Source organism: Centroberyx gerrardi, chromosome 9, assembly GCF_048128805.1.
Source record: "Centroberyx gerrardi isolate f3 chromosome 9, fCenGer3.hap1.cur.20231027, whole genome shotgun sequence".
NCBI classification, from domain to species: Eukaryota; Metazoa; Chordata; class Actinopteri; order Beryciformes; family Berycidae; genus Centroberyx; species Centroberyx gerrardi.
Window position 1 is genome coordinate 33,038,770 of NC_136005.1, and position 17,580 is coordinate 33,056,349.

The 17,580-nt window shown below is 40.5% G+C and overlaps 1 protein-coding gene across 1 annotated transcript in view; it reads left to right on the forward strand.

Annotated features, from left to right (window-relative positions):
- lmnb2 (lamin B2) overlaps positions 1-17,580 on the forward strand; it is a 41,853-nt gene that overhangs the window by 10,670 nt on the left and 13,603 nt on the right. The window contains exons 2-4 of the mRNA XM_071900146.2: positions 5,575-5,711; positions 14,587-14,743; positions 17,429-17,554. Of these exons, the coding sequence (XP_071756247.1) occupies positions 5,575-5,711; positions 14,587-14,743; positions 17,429-17,554 (420 nt within the window). The remainder of the gene's footprint in view (positions 1-5,574; positions 5,712-14,586; positions 14,744-17,428; positions 17,555-17,580) is intronic.

Here is a 17,580-nt window from a genome sequence, read left to right on the forward strand (position 1 = left end):
ATAGCGATTAGGGTTGTCGCGGTGGGCGGTGTTACCGGTGGCATGCGGTCTTGGAGTCCACACTGGTGTTATTAGCCCCACACCGGGAATACTGTTATTTTGTATTTTGTAAAATAAAAGCACATATTCAGAGCTTCCATGTTCAAGTTAGGCTACTAAATGATAAATGGACATACTTAAACATACTGATCACTAATATCTGATCACTAATATGATTAGGATGAATAGGATTAGTTATTACCTAGTGACAGTAATGTGTCCAGTACAATCCAATGGGAGCCTAAAGAAGGGCAATATGCCAGAATCTGCACTGCACTCACATTAACTCTCTGAGTGTTGAGCAGTGTTATAAATCTCTGATTAAAACGTGTTACCGTTTACAAATGCCGTTAACACATGGAGAGGAATTTCACTTTCATGGTGAGTCATATCGTTTATTTATTTATTTTGCCTTTGCATCTGCCTGCTTCGTGATGCAGAAAGTGCGTAGATTTGACTTGACTTGTAGGTGGGAATGGAATATTGATCATGATATTGTGGCGTGTGGCCATGACCGCTGGATTAAGCTGCTAAAGTTAGGTTATCAGAGACTTGATATGCGTTTGTGGTGCGGCAAGTTGGTGGAGACAGTAATAGAGCAATGACTTTATGTGGAGAATTGGTTTTGTGTGGTTTGGTTTCTTGGTATGCTCTAAGCACCTTCCTGTGGTGGCTGAACGTACCTTCTTGTAAGCTCACCTGTTTATTGGGCTGAGCAATTAATCAAAATTTTATCGAAATCGCAATATGGCCTACTGCAATTTTCAAATCGCAGGAGCCACAATATTTGTTAAAGGCGAAATGTGTGTCAAAATACCATTTTAAATTAAATATTATGTCCTGGCCTACACATCATATTCTACAGACTTAAGAAAACATCTTTGTTTGGTACAGATCCCCGCAAAAATCACACCATAATCATTTTAATACATTTTTCAATGAAAATGAGAATAATGATGTAAAAATTATCATTCCGTCTAATATCGCAAATCATATCGCAATTGCAATATCAGTCAAAATAATCGCAATTAGATATTTTTTCAAAATCGTTAAACCCTACTGAGCATCCAGTGTCTCAGCAGGACGTCCCTCAGAGACAATCTCTCTCTCTCTCTTTTCATCGGGTTGGTTGTGATACAGCGATCTCGTAACAGATAACACATACTTTCAACATAGGTTGGCATCGGGCTACAAGCCCCGCACTGGCACCACCTATTATTTCCAATGCGCCGACTTTTAAGTACAGTCTACAGGCATCCTGTATCATATATACATCATCCTGTATATAGGCATCGCCGTCTTTCTCCTCCTCTGTACAGCTGGTCATATCACTGCAATTGTTCTAACAGTCTCCAAGCATACGCTATTGGGTTTCTGACTTGGTTTGTGGGTCTTTTGATTCATAAAAACGTTCAAAATCCTTAGTACCAACATTTAACTAGTCTGAACTCCAGTACTGTACTGCAGTACTGTACTCACGCTAACCATTCTCGTGACGTAAACGCTGGCGAAAATTAAGATGGTGGAGCGCTAGGCTACAAATATAGCGTTAAAGGCATTTGAAAAAATTTATTTTCTCAACAATGGCTTACTTTTACAATGTTGTTTTTATTGTGGTACATCTTAGTAATACACAAAGCTCTATGCAGGTGTCTATTGTTGTTTCATCTCCACTTTAAGCCCGATAGGCACACGCCTTAATAGCATATTGGTGGGAATTAAAGACGAGTGTTATATTGAGAATACTGTAAAGATTATTATAACTTATTTAGGGCTGCAACTAACGATTATTTTGGTAGTCGATTAATCTGTCGACTATTTTTTCGATTAATCTAATGATTATTTTCTTAGTTACATTAGTCATAACAAAAATAAAACTGAATCAATCGGCTCAAAATTCAAAGCTTTATTGAGCTCTCAACTCTGAGGAGCAGGTGGAGGATGCTTTCAGACTTCAAGGAGAAAATCATCTATACACCTCTGTATGTTATGATAGAATAATATTGTTTTAGGTGTTGATAATACAGAAATGTATTGAAGAATATTATTCAGTAACTTCATGCCTGTAAAAATGCCATGGATTCTCTGTGTACAAGTAGAGGTGAGAGACCAGATGAATTTACTACTTTAACTTTGGGCTTGTTCTTTAATATTGTGTAACTGTTATTTCAGCGCCTTTGTTTAATTCAAAATGATAAAATACTCTTCACATAAACATTAATTTAGTGGCAAATAAAATAGCAGACTGTGGATTTATGCTTTTAAGTTTTATGAAAAAGTTTTGTTTGGAGATGAGAGCTGTCAGTTATATTTATCCTCTCAGGTCAGTAGTTACCTAACCATAACAGGCTCCAGACTAACTTTTCCACTGGTAGCACTGGTGCTACCAACTTTCTCAGTTGGTCGCACCAGCACATGATTTGGTCGCACCCTTTTTTTTTTCTTTTTTTTTTTCTTTTTCTTCGTAAATCTTCGTATTTCTCATACGTCACCGTGCCCCCGGGAACCTCCGGGAAGCGTCGACCGACGCGTCGAAACCTCCATGCTTCTGTGTCTCTCTTTCCGCCGACAGAACAGAGGGCTGTCAGGTGGATAGAGCTCGCACATGTGCATGGAAATAAATGGCAATATGATATAAATGTATAGATTGTGTATGTTTGTTCTGTCCCAAATGCATCAAGCCAGCCAGTAAAAACTCCGCAATAAGGCTGCGTTCACACATAGCGTTTTTTCCCCAACCGCCAGCGCCTTTTTCTCAATAAAAGTAATGGGACGTGGCCGCAAGGCGCACAAAAGGCGGCCACTCCCGAAAAGCGCTGCAGCCGGCGTTTTTTTTCATCAGAGCGGAGCGCTTTCAAAAGTTGAGAAATGTTCAACTTTTCAGAAAAGTGCCGGGTGACGTTAACCGCTTTTTCCAGCCAACCAATTGCAATCACAGAGACGCCGGCCGTTTCCCATAGCAACAACAACTATTGAGAAAGTGAAAGTGCCGGTGGAGAAATTGGACGTTGTAATTACCGCAACAGTGATCTTAAAGGCAGTATGGATTATACTGGACATGTATTGGAAATATCTAGTAAGCCTTTGCTTGTTGCACAGCACTGTTCTGTCTGCTAGAAGTGCTAACCAGCTGGTTAGTGAGCTAGCAGCTGCTCAGCCGTGATCGTGATGTGTGAACGCAGCCTAATAGTCCATACATCCATACTGATCTCCGTTCCAGTGCCCCCCCCCCCCCCCCCCCCTACACGCGCACTGATGATGAAAGTGCAGGCAGGAAGAGTGCAGGTAAGGAGAGAGCGACTGAGCCAGTGAACCACAATGGCTAACGCAGTACCCGTGCCGGAGGGGCACCAAAACAGCCTAATGATCATCATGCACTCGCACGAATGTGACCACGTGAAATTTTAACTCGCACACTCTAAAAAAATGTGGTCGCAGTCTGGAGCCCTGCATAACCAGAGCTTCAGCACATATCAGGTCTGTAGTCACGTTACTCATCACTGACAGCCAGGTAGCATAAACAACGTTACTCACCAAGTACTATCAGTTTCAGAAGTGGCTCCGGGATACTTTGGTTTTAAATGTCGGTGTGGTGCTGTTCTCCATTCTACTCTACAGAGCTTTTACTCTGCTGTATCGTTGGCTTTAGAGCTCTTCCATGAGGGAAACGTCTTCTTTGCCTGTCTACTGCATGTCGATCAGCTGGACATTTTAAGCACTGCTGCCACCTAGCGCTGCCTTTGCGCATTGCATCATTGACTGTATATAGCCCTGATACAGCCTGAAAATGTAAAGATATGCGACGCATCGACTGCCAAAAATACCCGTCGATCACATTTTGCCGTCAACGAATCGTTTCAGCCCTAAACTTATCATGAAATCAAGGGCAAAAAAAATCTTTCTGTGTCAGGAGCGGGACCGGTTGCGACCAGGACTAGCAACCACTACACCTAGTCTATTTGACTACTGACAACTAAGATAAAATAACATGGAAAACTAAGCAAAACTAGATAGTTGTGTTCACTTACCCAGAGGTAAAATGTAGACAGGCGCAACACAACCGGCGGACCGCGGCGGAACAAGAACGCGATTATACGATCATGGGCACAGCCCTAAATAGGCCTATAGGTTCCATTACTGCCAGCTTTCAGGAGGCCTTAAAGGATAAGGCTGGTGTTTTTTAATGCATTGCTTACCGTCAACAAATCCTATGAAAATAATAAAATCAACAATGCGTTTGCTCTACTCCCGTTACTTTCTGACTTCCCACGTACCGTTTTTAGCCGTCAAATCGGAAGTCATTGGCTCCAATTGTAAGCTAAAAACCTTGAAATACAGCTCACAAAGACATAGTTTCAATTTTAAAAATCGCTAACTGTTACCATGAAAAGTTAGGCTGTTGTAGTTATTACCAAATCAAATTCAAATGGGAACAAATTCTTCATTACGCCAGGGACTATTTTCGGTGCTACGGAACTACTTTCCTGAGATTGCAAACGTCTTTACAGCCGGCTTATTAAGTTGTTTGAGGAAAAAGTCAGCTGGCCCGGTGCATCGCGATGATGAAATATGCTGCCCAGAGCAACAGCATGGTTCTTTGATGTGTTTTTAACAGTTTTTTTTAATACAATGGAGTTCTATGGCTGCTGGGACATGGCTGCATTGGGCACCGGCTACATGGATAAGACTTGTTGGCAAAAAAAATCATTGCTGATTTTGTTATTTTCATAGGATTTGTTGACGGTAAGCGATGTATTAAAAAAACACCAGCCTTATCCTTTAATTGCATTTCCGTTGCCTGTGTGGGGCAATTAGGGGCTGTCTTTGTGAATCAGACACATCTTATGATCGGTCTTATTTGCATTTGGGGGGGGGCTCCGAAGTGTAGATAACTTCATTTAAATATGCATCAACAGCAAAGGTGCAGTGTGTGCATTCCATCCACTGTGGGTGGTTTGTCTTTTTCTCACTTGTTTGTGAAGGTTTAACAGGCACAACTTGTAATCCTTTAGTGGATTCCCTTCAGAACCTGCTTCTGCATGAAAAAGATTATTTGGGGGAGAAGACTTTGGAAAGTTTTATAGGGGTTCGTAGTGTAATTTGTTTGCCTTCATCATAGTGGACACAATGCCCATGTTTTTTTGCTGAGTTGACACTTCTCACCTCCCCTTCACATTTATGCAGGCCTGTATGGTGGAGGGACATTCAATTCATGATCTATCCCCATTAGTTTAAGAAAGTGGGATTTGTAACCTTTATTGTCTATAATCTGTTACATGTTGTCTGTCTGTAATATGTTTATTCTACTGATGCCTGTCTTGGCCAGGACACTCTTGAAAAAGAGATTTTTAATCTCAATGAGGCTTTTTCTGGTTAAATAAAGGTTAATAAAATAAAAGTCACACATACTGCAGACTACTTGCAGATTCACCCCAGAAAGAAATAATATGAAAGAATGCTTGAATTTATTGAACGCATGATTTTCCTCCTCTAAACATGTTATCTTGTAATGAAACCATCTGTCCATTTCTGTAGGTGACTGGTCTAAAATCTCTGTATGAGGCAGAGCTGGCTGATGCTCGCCGGGTTCTGGATGAGACTGCCAAAGAGAGAGCCAGACTGCAGATAGACCTGGGCAAGGCTCAGGCTGAACTGGACGAAGCTACACGCAGGTAATTGACAGTTAATGACAGTTAACACACTTGTTCTGGGGAGGCTTTCCCGAAGCATGTCGTAGCGTAGGGCTGGGCGATATATCGTATAATATCGATATCATGATATGAGACCAGTGTTGGGAGTAATCAGATTATTTTTTTTATGGTAATGAGTGACTTAATGCGTTAGTTTTTCAATTTATGTAATCAGTTATTAGTTACCTTCTAAAACTTACATTACACTACTTATATTATTCTTACAAATGGTTAAATGTTTAGTTAATAGTTAGCAATAGTTAGTTAGCAAAAAAAAAAAAATATTGCGCTACATGATGTTATTAAAAGCAGACTATACAGCAGGCTGGCGGTGTGCAGTGGAGGCTGGTAGGTTACGACTCGCTTTCAGAATGAACACAACAATAAACTGCAAAATTTGGAAATATTTGCATTACTTTGAACTGATCAAAGAAAAGGGTAAGAGCATTATTAGGGGCCGGGCAGCTCTGCTGCCGGTCCCTTTGTATTTGCCAGTGTTATTAGGGGCCGGGCAGCTCTGCTGCCGGTCCCTCTTGTATTTGCCAATGTTATTATTCTTCATCTTCTTCTTCTTCTTCTTCTTCCTACAAGGAAATCTGCCTTCCCATGCATGAAAATAAACAAAACTTTGCACATAGGTCCAGTCCCATGCCAAACTTCCTCAACTGGAATTGGGAGCCAGTAGTCCTGATGGTGGCGCTACAGCAACCGTCTAAAGTTCTAAACTTTGAAAATTCATTAAAAATCAGCCGTATGTGCTACGGCTTTGCAACTTCAACCTCAATGTAGGCCCAAGTGTGAAGAAACTTTTGTAAACTTCAACCTAGTGCAAATTATGAAGTCCATCACTCTTTTTTTCTCAAAAACTGTAAAACTAATTAAACCTATCTCCTCCCACATTTTTTGCACAGTTGACACCAAACTTGCTACACTGCATCTCCAGACTGTCCTCCACAAACGATCCAGCCAGATTTTTAAATTATCAAAAATTGAGCCCACAGTGCATCAAAATGTTTTACTGTAAATGGTACTGTAAACAGCTACTGCAAATTCTCGCTAAATAAATCTTCAATGTTCATGAAAAAAATTGACAAAATTTTCCAGTCATGGTAGATGAAGTGTGTTAAATTTCAGAACTGTATCTCAAAAACTGAATTTTTGACAGCATTTTGAATTCTGCCCTCATGTAAACTATTGCAGTCAATGGAAATAGAGCATCTTTAAACATCAGTTTTTCACTTATGGAGCAATCAATCTTTGTAAAAAGAAATTACAGACATCTCTATGTTGTCTAGATGAAGTACACAAATTCTCAGAATTTTGTCTTGATAACTGAATTTTTGACACTAGTTTGAAATCTGCCTTTACATGCATGGACAGCTGTTATCTGCTCTCATGTAAACTATTGCAGTCAATGGAAATAGAGCATCTTTAAACATCAGTTTTTCACTTACGGATAGGGATGCACCGATCCGACTTTTTCAGTCCCGATAACGATACCTGGGCTTTGGGCATCTGCCGATACCGAGTACCGATCCGATACCAGTGTTTAATTAATAAACTGTATGCCTCACTGTGTGGAAGAGACTGGGATCATTCTTTTATATGTAAGGCAACATTAGGCTTGACTTAAACATTGCTTTCCTAACTTTGTAAAACAAAATGTAACAAATAAATACATAGATATAAATGTACTGAATTGTTATTTATTATTAAAATAATAAATAATCGTGCACCAGCAACTTGAACAAAACATTCAAAATAAACAGGAATCAAAATTCTTTGTAAACATTTAGTGCAAATAGGAATTTAAATTCCAATATAAAATAATATAGCAGCTGAAACTGAGAAATATAAAAGTTAAATCACAATTCACAAGTAGAATAAACAAGTAACTTGGTAAAACATTCAAAATAAACAGGAATCAAAATTCTTTGTAAAAGTTTAGTGCAAATAGGAATTTAAATTCCAATATAAAATAATATAGCAGCTGAAACTGAGAAATAAGTTAAATCACAATTCACAAGCAGAATAAACAAGTAACTTGGTAAAAACAAAACATTCAAAATAAACAGGAATCAAAATTCTGTGTAAACTTGTGTAACTTGGTAAAAATGAAACATTTTTTCTAGTGAAACATTTTTTTCTAGAACAGCTCCTTTGCTACAGAAACAGGCAGTCATTCATTCGTCAAGTTCTTGTTATTTTTTTCACCACTAAAGGGGGCTAAGTAAGTCCCTTCTGTAAAATCTACCTGTGGGGAAGTCCAAGGCCCTCTGATGTGAGACTGACTCATATCAGTAAGAGAGAGTATGACCAGTTTTCTTCCTTACATTTCAAATTTGCAGTGTTATGATCGCAGTCACACAATTGACCACTCAGTGACCTGTTGTTGCTCAGAATGCCCACTTAAGCAGCAATGGCTCTTTCTCATGAAAACAAGCATTTCTGCTCTTTCTGCTGTTAGTCTGTTTCTCTTTTCATCCACAATGTTGGAGACTGTGCTGAACAGTCTCGCACTTTCTACACTAGTGCAGGGGGCACAGAGGAATTTTAAGGCAGTGGCAGCAAGGCCAGGAAACCGAAGTCTGTTGACTCCCTAGTACTCGTATGGGTTGTCTGAGGCAGGAATTGTTTGCTCTGTCAAATATGCATGCACTTGGGCAACAGTGTTTGAGCTGCTTGCTGCACCAGGATCCTCGCGCTCCTCCAGAATTTCGTCAAATGCTTTCATAAAGCTGCTCTTGCTTGTGCTTGGTGATGCTGCTGCTTCCACCCGAGGGGCCTTTTCTGGTGGCTCTGAAGCCTCTGATGCTCCAGCTGTGGTCCTCCTCAATTCTTCCTTAAGTTCCTTGGTCAGTGCATCTTTTGCACGCTTGACAGCGTCTGGGCTTGTAAAGTATCTGAAACAAAAATAAAACATAGGTTCAACTATAGGCTGATCAAAAGTAATACATCATAGAAATGAAAAAAGATCACATCTTTACCCAGATGGTTGCATCTGGGTTATCTTTTATATGTTCTACTTTAAATTTACATCATGACATCTTATCACATTCAAATTTGCAGTGTACTGTGTGAGAGAGAGAGAGAGAGATCTAAGGACTAATTGGAAAGTTAGATTGGCCTGGCCAATCTTCAGTCATCAAACAATTCACACACACAAGCACGCACACACACACACACACGTGTGAACAAACACAAAACATGTGTTTACTGTTTTCTGCCATTTTCTTTTTTTTCCATCTCATTATTGAATTGTATTATCCTTGACGCTTTGGCAATATTGCTCATCTGACATTCATGCCAATAAAGCATACTGAATTGAAAAAAAATTGAGTGAGAGTGAGTTTATAATATAATGTAATAGGTTTACAGTCTTACCTGTCTTTATATCTCGGGTCAAGCAAAGTGGCAAGTGAGTATAGGGGTTCATCTTCCATAGTGCTGAACCGTCTGTTGACAGCTTGTAGGAGGGTCGTTTTCATTGTTTTAATCCCAGAGTCGGCCTCGTTTTCCTTAGCTAGGAGACGTTTGAGAACGGTGACAGCTGGAATTACATCAGCGGTGGAGGAGGTGGATGAGCTTACTTTCCTGGTTAGCTCTTCAAATGGAGCTAGAACGATCATAGTTTTCTCCAGCAAGGCCCACTGGTTAGCTGTCAGTGTCGTGGGCAGATCACTCCCATGTTGTCCATGGCTTTTTTCATGTTGCTAGCATTGTCCCTCAAATGACATGCACTTTAGTCAACGGAATATGCCACTGATCAAGCATTTCCTTTATGGCAGTTGAAATCGAGTCGCTGGTGTGTGGTCTGTGGAAGTTTTTTGCTTGTAGCACCGCACTGTGAGGCATACAACTCGTGTCCAACCAGTGTACTGTTAAACTTAAAAGCGACATCGGGCACACGTCGGAGCTCCAGATATCTGTGGTGAAGCTCATCGCTGGTACATCTTTTAACTCTTCTGATAAGTGTTCGCACACTTTCTTGTAGAGTTCAGGTAGAGCGGTCTCGGAAAAATATTTCCGTGATGGCAAATGGTACCGTGGTTCCAAGTATTCAATCAGGCGGCGGAAGCCCTCATTTTCAACGACTGTCAGGGGTTGCTCATCCAGAACAGTGAATTCGAGAACCTTTTCTGTTATTTTTGTCGCTTTCACACTATCACTTGGAAGTTTCTCGCGTCTTTGCAATGCATCCGACAAAGTTAACTGCTTCTTCGAATCGTCCCCTTTTTTTGTTTGGTTTAACTCGCTGAACTCGGCGTGTTCTTTGGAGGTGCTTGATTAAGTTGGTTGTGTTATATTTTGCAGTGCTACCGCCACCCCTCGAAACACTGGCTTTGCAGATATTGCAAGTAGCCATAGAACTTGTTGGCGTAGCAAGCGTGAAATACCTCCAAACAGCTGACCCTTTAGCTCGCTCCATGCTATGTTAGCTCCATGTGTTAGCTGTCCTTCGAGCAAAATCTACCGGCGCGCTGCTGACGCATGACGTAGTACGCGTCGCGCACGTGGACGTAAACAAAGAATAACATAGAATTGAATTGAATAGAGCGGCCCCATAGATCGGCCCCATTGTCACCGATACTCGATCTAGCTATTTGAGTCAATATCGGGCCGATATCAATATCAGATCGGTGCATCCCTACTTACGGAGCAATCAATCTTTGTAAAAAGAAATTACAGACATCTCTATGTTGTCTAGATGAAGTACACAAATTCTCAGAATTTTGTCTTGATAACTGAATTTTTGACACTAGTTTGAAATCTGCCTTTACATGCATGGACAGCTGTTATCCTGCACCCTGGTGGTTGGCTAAGTCATAGTGTGAAGCCACCTCTAATTTTCCCACTTCTCAGGTAGCTCAGCTCGATCACGACTTGCCATTGGTGGCAAAGGTTGTGAGTTCGAGCCCCGGGGGATGCAGAATAAACATGCTTATGCCTACTCAGGCATTGTGCTGTGTGGATTAGAGACACCTGATTTCAAATCTGTTTTAATGATAATTATGGTCCGGGCAGTTCTCCTGATGGACCCTCATGTATTTCTCATTCATCCTCCTCCTCCTCTTCCTCTTTCTCCTCTTCTTCTTCTTCATCTTCCTCCGCAAAATGCCCAGCCCCGACACTGCTGCGCAGCAGCTATAATTGTTAACTGTTATTTAGCGTTCACTATCATACCTAAGATTTGAATTGAAAGTGCTTGTGAGTGCAGTCTGCTGTTTATTTTGAGACCAGACAGGATCAGTTAAGGCTTCCTCTGCAATCTGACTAGTTTACTGTGGATCCAGGTAAAGGAAAGCTGCCTTGATGTTTTTTTTTAGATAACAGTAGATTGTTACTTAATGATGATTTCTATATAATAATAGTGATGACATCAGCAGAAGACATGTTTTAAAGGGATGATTTTAAGTGGGTAACGTGAAAGTACTCAACAAGTTCCTTTTAATAAAGACTAACTCAGTAAAGTAACTAGTTATTATTTAGGGCAAGTAACGAAGTAAAGTAACTACTTAGTTTCAAAAGTAACTTTCCCCAACACTGTGTGAGACTAAAATATCGTCTGGGATTTTAGGTAGTGGTCGACCGATATGGGTTTTTCAAAGGCCGATGCTGAATTTAAGAGAGCAGGGCGGCTGATGGCCGATATATAATGCCAATATCATGTTGTTGTTGTTGGGTTTTTTTTGCATCTGATAAAATACAACAATTTAATAATAATAACAAATGAGACACAAAATTGCTGAACTTAAATGAACATTTATTTAACACTAATGTTATTGTCGTATTGTCGTACTAATGTTATTAAGTAGATCTGCACTCCGTCTGCAGATATTGCACTTGGCCTTCCCTGGTGTTGGCTCAGTGAAATACTGCCATAAGGGACTAGATTTCTGTCCAGCTATCTGTAATTATTAAAATAGAAAAAATACAAGGTCAGTATTTGGGTTAAAAATAAAAAAACAAAGAAAAGTCATGTATAATTCCATTGTTCCATGCACATTACAATCTAATATACATGGTTATCTTAGCCAGTAACATGTTGTTATAAATGGAATTTTTATTAATTAATGAAATAGAAAAATACATTGGGTTATGCTGTAGATTTCAGAACATGACTGGTATTTAAAGGAGAGCGGGGTACAGTATGTCAGAAGCGACGTCATCCAACTGCATTATTCTGTACATTATAACATAAGATATATTTAACGCTATCCAGTAACGGTTTTAGATTACCGAATTTCCTCTAATAGTGGCCTGTAGTCAATTAAAAGCCGGGTCTCCGATAATGGCCGGGGCCGTCGTCGACACGAACAAATAAAGGCCGGTCTCAAATACAGGCCGGGGGAAAAAACAAAGGAAACAAGACTAGGTCAAAACCTAGTATATGGCTACACCGTGTCCGTCTCCTCTCTCCGCCGCTGCCTCTCCACTGCGCCCACGGCCCGCATTGATCCTCCCGATCCGAGCCCCGGACCCCCGCCGAAATCTCGGCCGGATCACCGGGAACACATCGGCGCCCAGGTTCAGTTAGCTTCAGTTAGCTTCAGCTTACATGCAAACAACGGTGGATACCGGTAAACTCCTGGTGCCTGTTTGTAACTGTAGTTTGTAGTAACGTACAAGTGCCACAAGATGGCTCGGCCGGCGGAAGTCTCTGGAGCATGCCGTCGTCGATTACCGTAATTATCGTAATGCATTGCAGTAACAAAAAAACGTCTACCTAACGTACCCCAACAGAAGCAGATCACAAAACAAGGAGGCTTCGTACTAAAATATGAGCAAATATACTTATCAAACAGAGGGAATTAGAAATAAAGGCCTGTCTCTAATATAAGCCTGCTTCCAATAAAGGCCTGGTACCCTCTGCAGTTGAGGTAAATAAAGGCCCGGGCCACTATTAGAGGAAATACGGTAGATTTGCTGTCATTTAGGATGGGAGAAACGTGTTAACATTTAGAAAAGACGATGGTGACTGAGGAAATTTAGGCAAACGTTTATAGCAGGGTGCATGAGAGTTATAGTACAGGGCTCGAAACTAACACATGCCTATGCTTTACATTGATGAAAACGGCACAGATGCACCATGGTCTTGGTTTTACTAAGCTGACATTTATAGCTCAAGTTTAGTTTTTGAGACAGCGTCCTTCACTGATCAGTAGAAGCCGGCAACTTGTGATGCAGAATTTGCATGATATTACATCTCTTACTATACATTCTTTCACTAGTTATGCTTTCTGTGAGACACAAGGTAAGTTATTTTGTGATGGCTTAAACATGCATCAAATGTGTATTCAGACAATGACAGAACATGTAGGCCCTATTTTTAAGTAATAATTTGTATTTTTTTTAACTTTGTTTTGAAAAGTGCTACATAAATAAAGTTACAAAGTGCTTCACAAACAAAATAAAATCATTAAGTTCTTCATAATCAAGAGAAATAAAAGAAAAGGCAATAGATCAGTGAGGTAAAAGTAATAAAAAAAAAATTATTAACTAGGACTGCAAGCAGTCATGGACAGCAGATGTACCGTAAGAGGAAAAAGAGAGCTACAGCAAAGAAAGCACATTTACGCAGTATTAAATAGGAATGGCTGGTGACTATCATCAGGGGGCATCGGTTAGAATGCCAGTATGAATGAGGAGGCTCAATGAAGTCCAGTGAATGGTGATTTATTTAACACACATAACACACAATATGGAAAACAAGACACATGGGCTGATGAAGTAGATGATTTCAAGTGGTAGTTATCTGGAAAGCAGACAAAGACAAAGAAAAGAGATCAAAACATTTAACAAACAATGTACATGAATACAATAAATCAAATCAATTCACTCCGTATTCAGTCCGTAATTAAGGATAAGGTAATATTTTGGACAACTCTGTAACTACGGTAGTAGATATGGACATAACAAACAGAACTAAACAATCAAGAGCAAATGAAATGGACTTAACTGTACTCATGCACAGAGGTGAACTGCCACCCCATGACAAAGAGAATGAGAGGGAGAGAGCAGTGCTGCAGCAGCTTAAATAGTGCTGAACAGGTGAGCACAATCAGGCTGATTAGTGGCAGAGACCAAGGTGCTAGTAAAGGGTGCTGAGGAAATAATAAGGGCACTAAATAGGGTGTAAAGGAGAGTGAAGTGAGGAGGGCATATGGGCAGAATTCAAATCATTTTTAAAAAATTCAGTTTTTGAGATAGAAGTCTGAAATTTGGTATGTTTCATCTACCAACATAGGAAAATATTTTCTATTTTTTACATGAAGATTGGACATTGAGTAAACGGCAATTGACTGTGGCTGTGTACAGTACCATTTACAGTCAGACATTTTGATGAGCTGTGGGCTCAATTTTTGATTAAATGAAAAACCCAACGATAGTTTTATTTGGGCAGGTCTAATGATGCTCTGTAGTGATTTTCATGTAATTTGTGTATGTGGGACTAGTTAGATTTAATTTGTTTTAGTGGTGGAGTGGTGGACTTCATAATTTAGTATAGGTACCAGTGTATGAAAGTTTTGTCTTGTTTGGGCCGTGTTTAGCTGTAGCGTGGATTGTTGATTTTTTTATGATTTTTTTTTTTTTAAGTTTTTAACTTTAGACCGCTGCTGTAGCGCCACCATCTGGACTATTTGCCCCAGACACTTTCTTCAGACATGAAGAAGAAGAGTCTCGTGTTCCTGATATGAATGCTTTCGTGATACCTTATCAAGCAAGCCTCCCTGCGCCTTGCCCTATGTAGGGGTGAGCGCAGCTCAGATGGCTCATAATGTGTTGGCGGCTTAAGGACTGAACAAGAAAAAACATCTAAAAATCTCCCCATTTCCTCTCTCCATTTTTTTTCTAGTGTAAAGAAGAAGGACAGTGATCTTGCAGCAGCAGTGTCCAGGGCCAGTGCTTTGGAAGGCCAGTTGAACCAGAGTGAAGCAGCTCTTTCTACAGCTCTGAGCCAAAATGCTGCTCTTACCGCTGAACTGGCCGACATCAAAAGCCTGCTGGCTAAGGTGTGTATAATAGGGCTGGCTGGGAAAAATCCATGCACTAGGAATGTTCGTTGCATAATCACCGTCGATCAAGCTTTTAAACAAATTGTCATAGAGGTGATCGATATGGCGCTCTTGGATCGTAACCGGTGAAAATATCTCCACAATCTGCCATTACAGAGAGATCATAAGAATCATGCTACAGTCTAACACAATCCAACCCAATTTTGCAAGAAGCGAGGGAGAAACTTTTTTTGACAATTTTATTGGGTAAAGTTTGATCCCTAGAGATGTTTTGCTCAGTGTGCAGATGGTAGGTTGGACAAAACAGGATTGTTCTATATTGGCGCTATGTCAAACAGTTTGACATCAGTCACAAAATTGGTAAAAAGTAAAACAAACTTATCTCCAACCTAACGAAAACAAAGATGAAGAAAAGTTGTCTAAGAAGAGGGCACCCTCCATCGTGTTGACGTGGTTTGGTTATAGGGAGGTTAATAAAATGGAAGACAAGGGAATGGCAAGTGTTTACAAGTCATAAATGATAAAATATCATGAAACAGTGAGCCTATGTAATCGTCATTGCAGGGCTCAAGACTGCGACCATTTGGTCGCATTTTATGATCATTTTTCTTGGCAGTGCCACCAAAAAAATATAACTGCTTATATTTTGTGGTATAATGTGCCAGAGTGGTATAATGGTGGTATAATGTGCCAGGTAACTTTTGTTCGTGAACATTTGCAAAATAGTTTCCGTTTGGAATGTGTTCGCGGCACACACAAGCAAACAGCCAAGGTAGTTCCGATATGACCAATACACGCTCTCTTCCCCCGTTACTATACTAACCCAGACTCGTTTAGACCAGGTGACGAGCATGATTTTTCAACAGTGTTGTGGCGAAGCTAACTGCAACCAGCGTTGCTAGCGGAGTAGAGGATCTGATCAGATCTAGAGGATCTGAAAACCAGGGTCAAAACACCGGTGAAGTTTGTAAGTCCATATATAAACACACACAGGGTCCGAAATTAACAGTCGCCAAGCGCCAAATGCGGGTAGATTTTCCGTTTGGCGAGTAAATCTCAGAAGGCTATCCGCCACATGGCGGGTAAATGTTTGTACCAAAATAGTCATGTAATAAAAAACTATGCTGAGAGTCTCTACTGCGTTTTGGTGTTGGGCGTGCAGAGAGAGCAAGCGAGAGAGAGACAGAGAAAGAGAGTGCGAGAGAGAGAGAGATCACGTCTGTGTTGGAGTTTCACACGGGCGGGCCTGAGCTCCTAAACACACACACACACACGCACACACACACACAGGAGCGCCAGCCACAGACCATCTCAAGCTCTCCTAGTTTAGCGGCACTGTTTACCGTACGGGACATCAGCTACTCCACTGTCACTTGCCGCCGTTCTGCTGCTAGCTACCGTTAGGCTAACTAAATAGCTATTATGTGGCGATATTTACAAGGAGTAAGCCAACCTTTAAAACGAAAACCCACTGCCACCGACGAAAAGGAGGACGAAGCAGCGGAAGCACATACAAAAAGAAAGTTTTGTGAGAAATGGAGGTTTGGAGATAACGGAGTTTCAAGAGACTGGCTACAGTATGATGCGGAGGCTGTGGTGATGAGTTCCATGTGTCGCCAGTATGCCAAAGACAGAAACAGAAACAACTCATTTGTCATCGGTTTAAGTTGATTAAAATGATTAAGCATCCGATAGGTTTACAAAACCTTCAAATTTACTTTTATGTTTGATCCTTAAGTACATTTAATAGCAAATACTTCAGTAGAATTTTGAGATCAAGACTTCTTGAGTTGTATTCAATTGATTAACCGTTGATCAATATATTCAAATAATTTTGCTTCAAATTTTGCTCTGGCCTCTTTAAGTTTGTATTCAACACAATACCTTATTATCTCAATGAAATGTACCATGAACCATGTCACATTGATGCTCAACATTGAGTTCAAAATAAATATCCTTACCTGTTTATGCATGAGTAAAAACGCAGAGCCACGAGCTAACTAGCCAGTGATGTGTGGCATGAACTTAGCTCCCCTGCAAGAAATGCAAAATAACGCTCAACACACAATAAACATGGGTGGGGCACAAATCACAAATGCAGAGTTTAGGCTATGATTAATCTGTTAACCGCTACCTGACCTAATGTTATGCTAACGTTACTACCAGATGTATCTGGCCAACAAAGTGACATGTGCTAAGCACCTACAGCAACTTACAACATTAGTAGTATCCTGCCACTGCAGCTGTGCAGCATAGCACCAAACATAACGTTAGCCTTGTTAGTTCTGTATATAATGGAAACATATTACAAAATTTGTTTGGAAATTAGATATTAAGTCTAGTTAGTAGGGCTAGACTGGTTTCCCTGATAGCAATAGTCCAGATAACTAACGTTAGATAACATAAATTGCGCTTACATGTCTAGAGCAAAACGGACAACAGGAGACAACAACAATCCAAATGGGGAATGAATAGATTAGAAGTTTATCCCTCCACCATAGCTTTTGACCTACTGAGAAGATTATAGGCTAGATAAAGGGAAAATCTTACAGAGACTGTCTTTAAAACCATATTTCACTGCATGCTTACAACAACATGACCTCATTAACAGTCAGTCGGTGACATTAATGTTGGAGTGTGCATTATGCGTTAACATTGTTGCTGGTGTTATCTGATGTACAGGCAGAGGACAGCCATGCTGTTGCTAAGCGCCAGCTGGAGGCGGAGACCCTGATGCGCGTCGACTTGGAGAACCGCTGTCAATCACTGACCGAGGAGCTGGAGTTCAGGAAGAGCATGTTTGAAGAGGTAGGAGGGGTGTGTGGTGTGAGGGC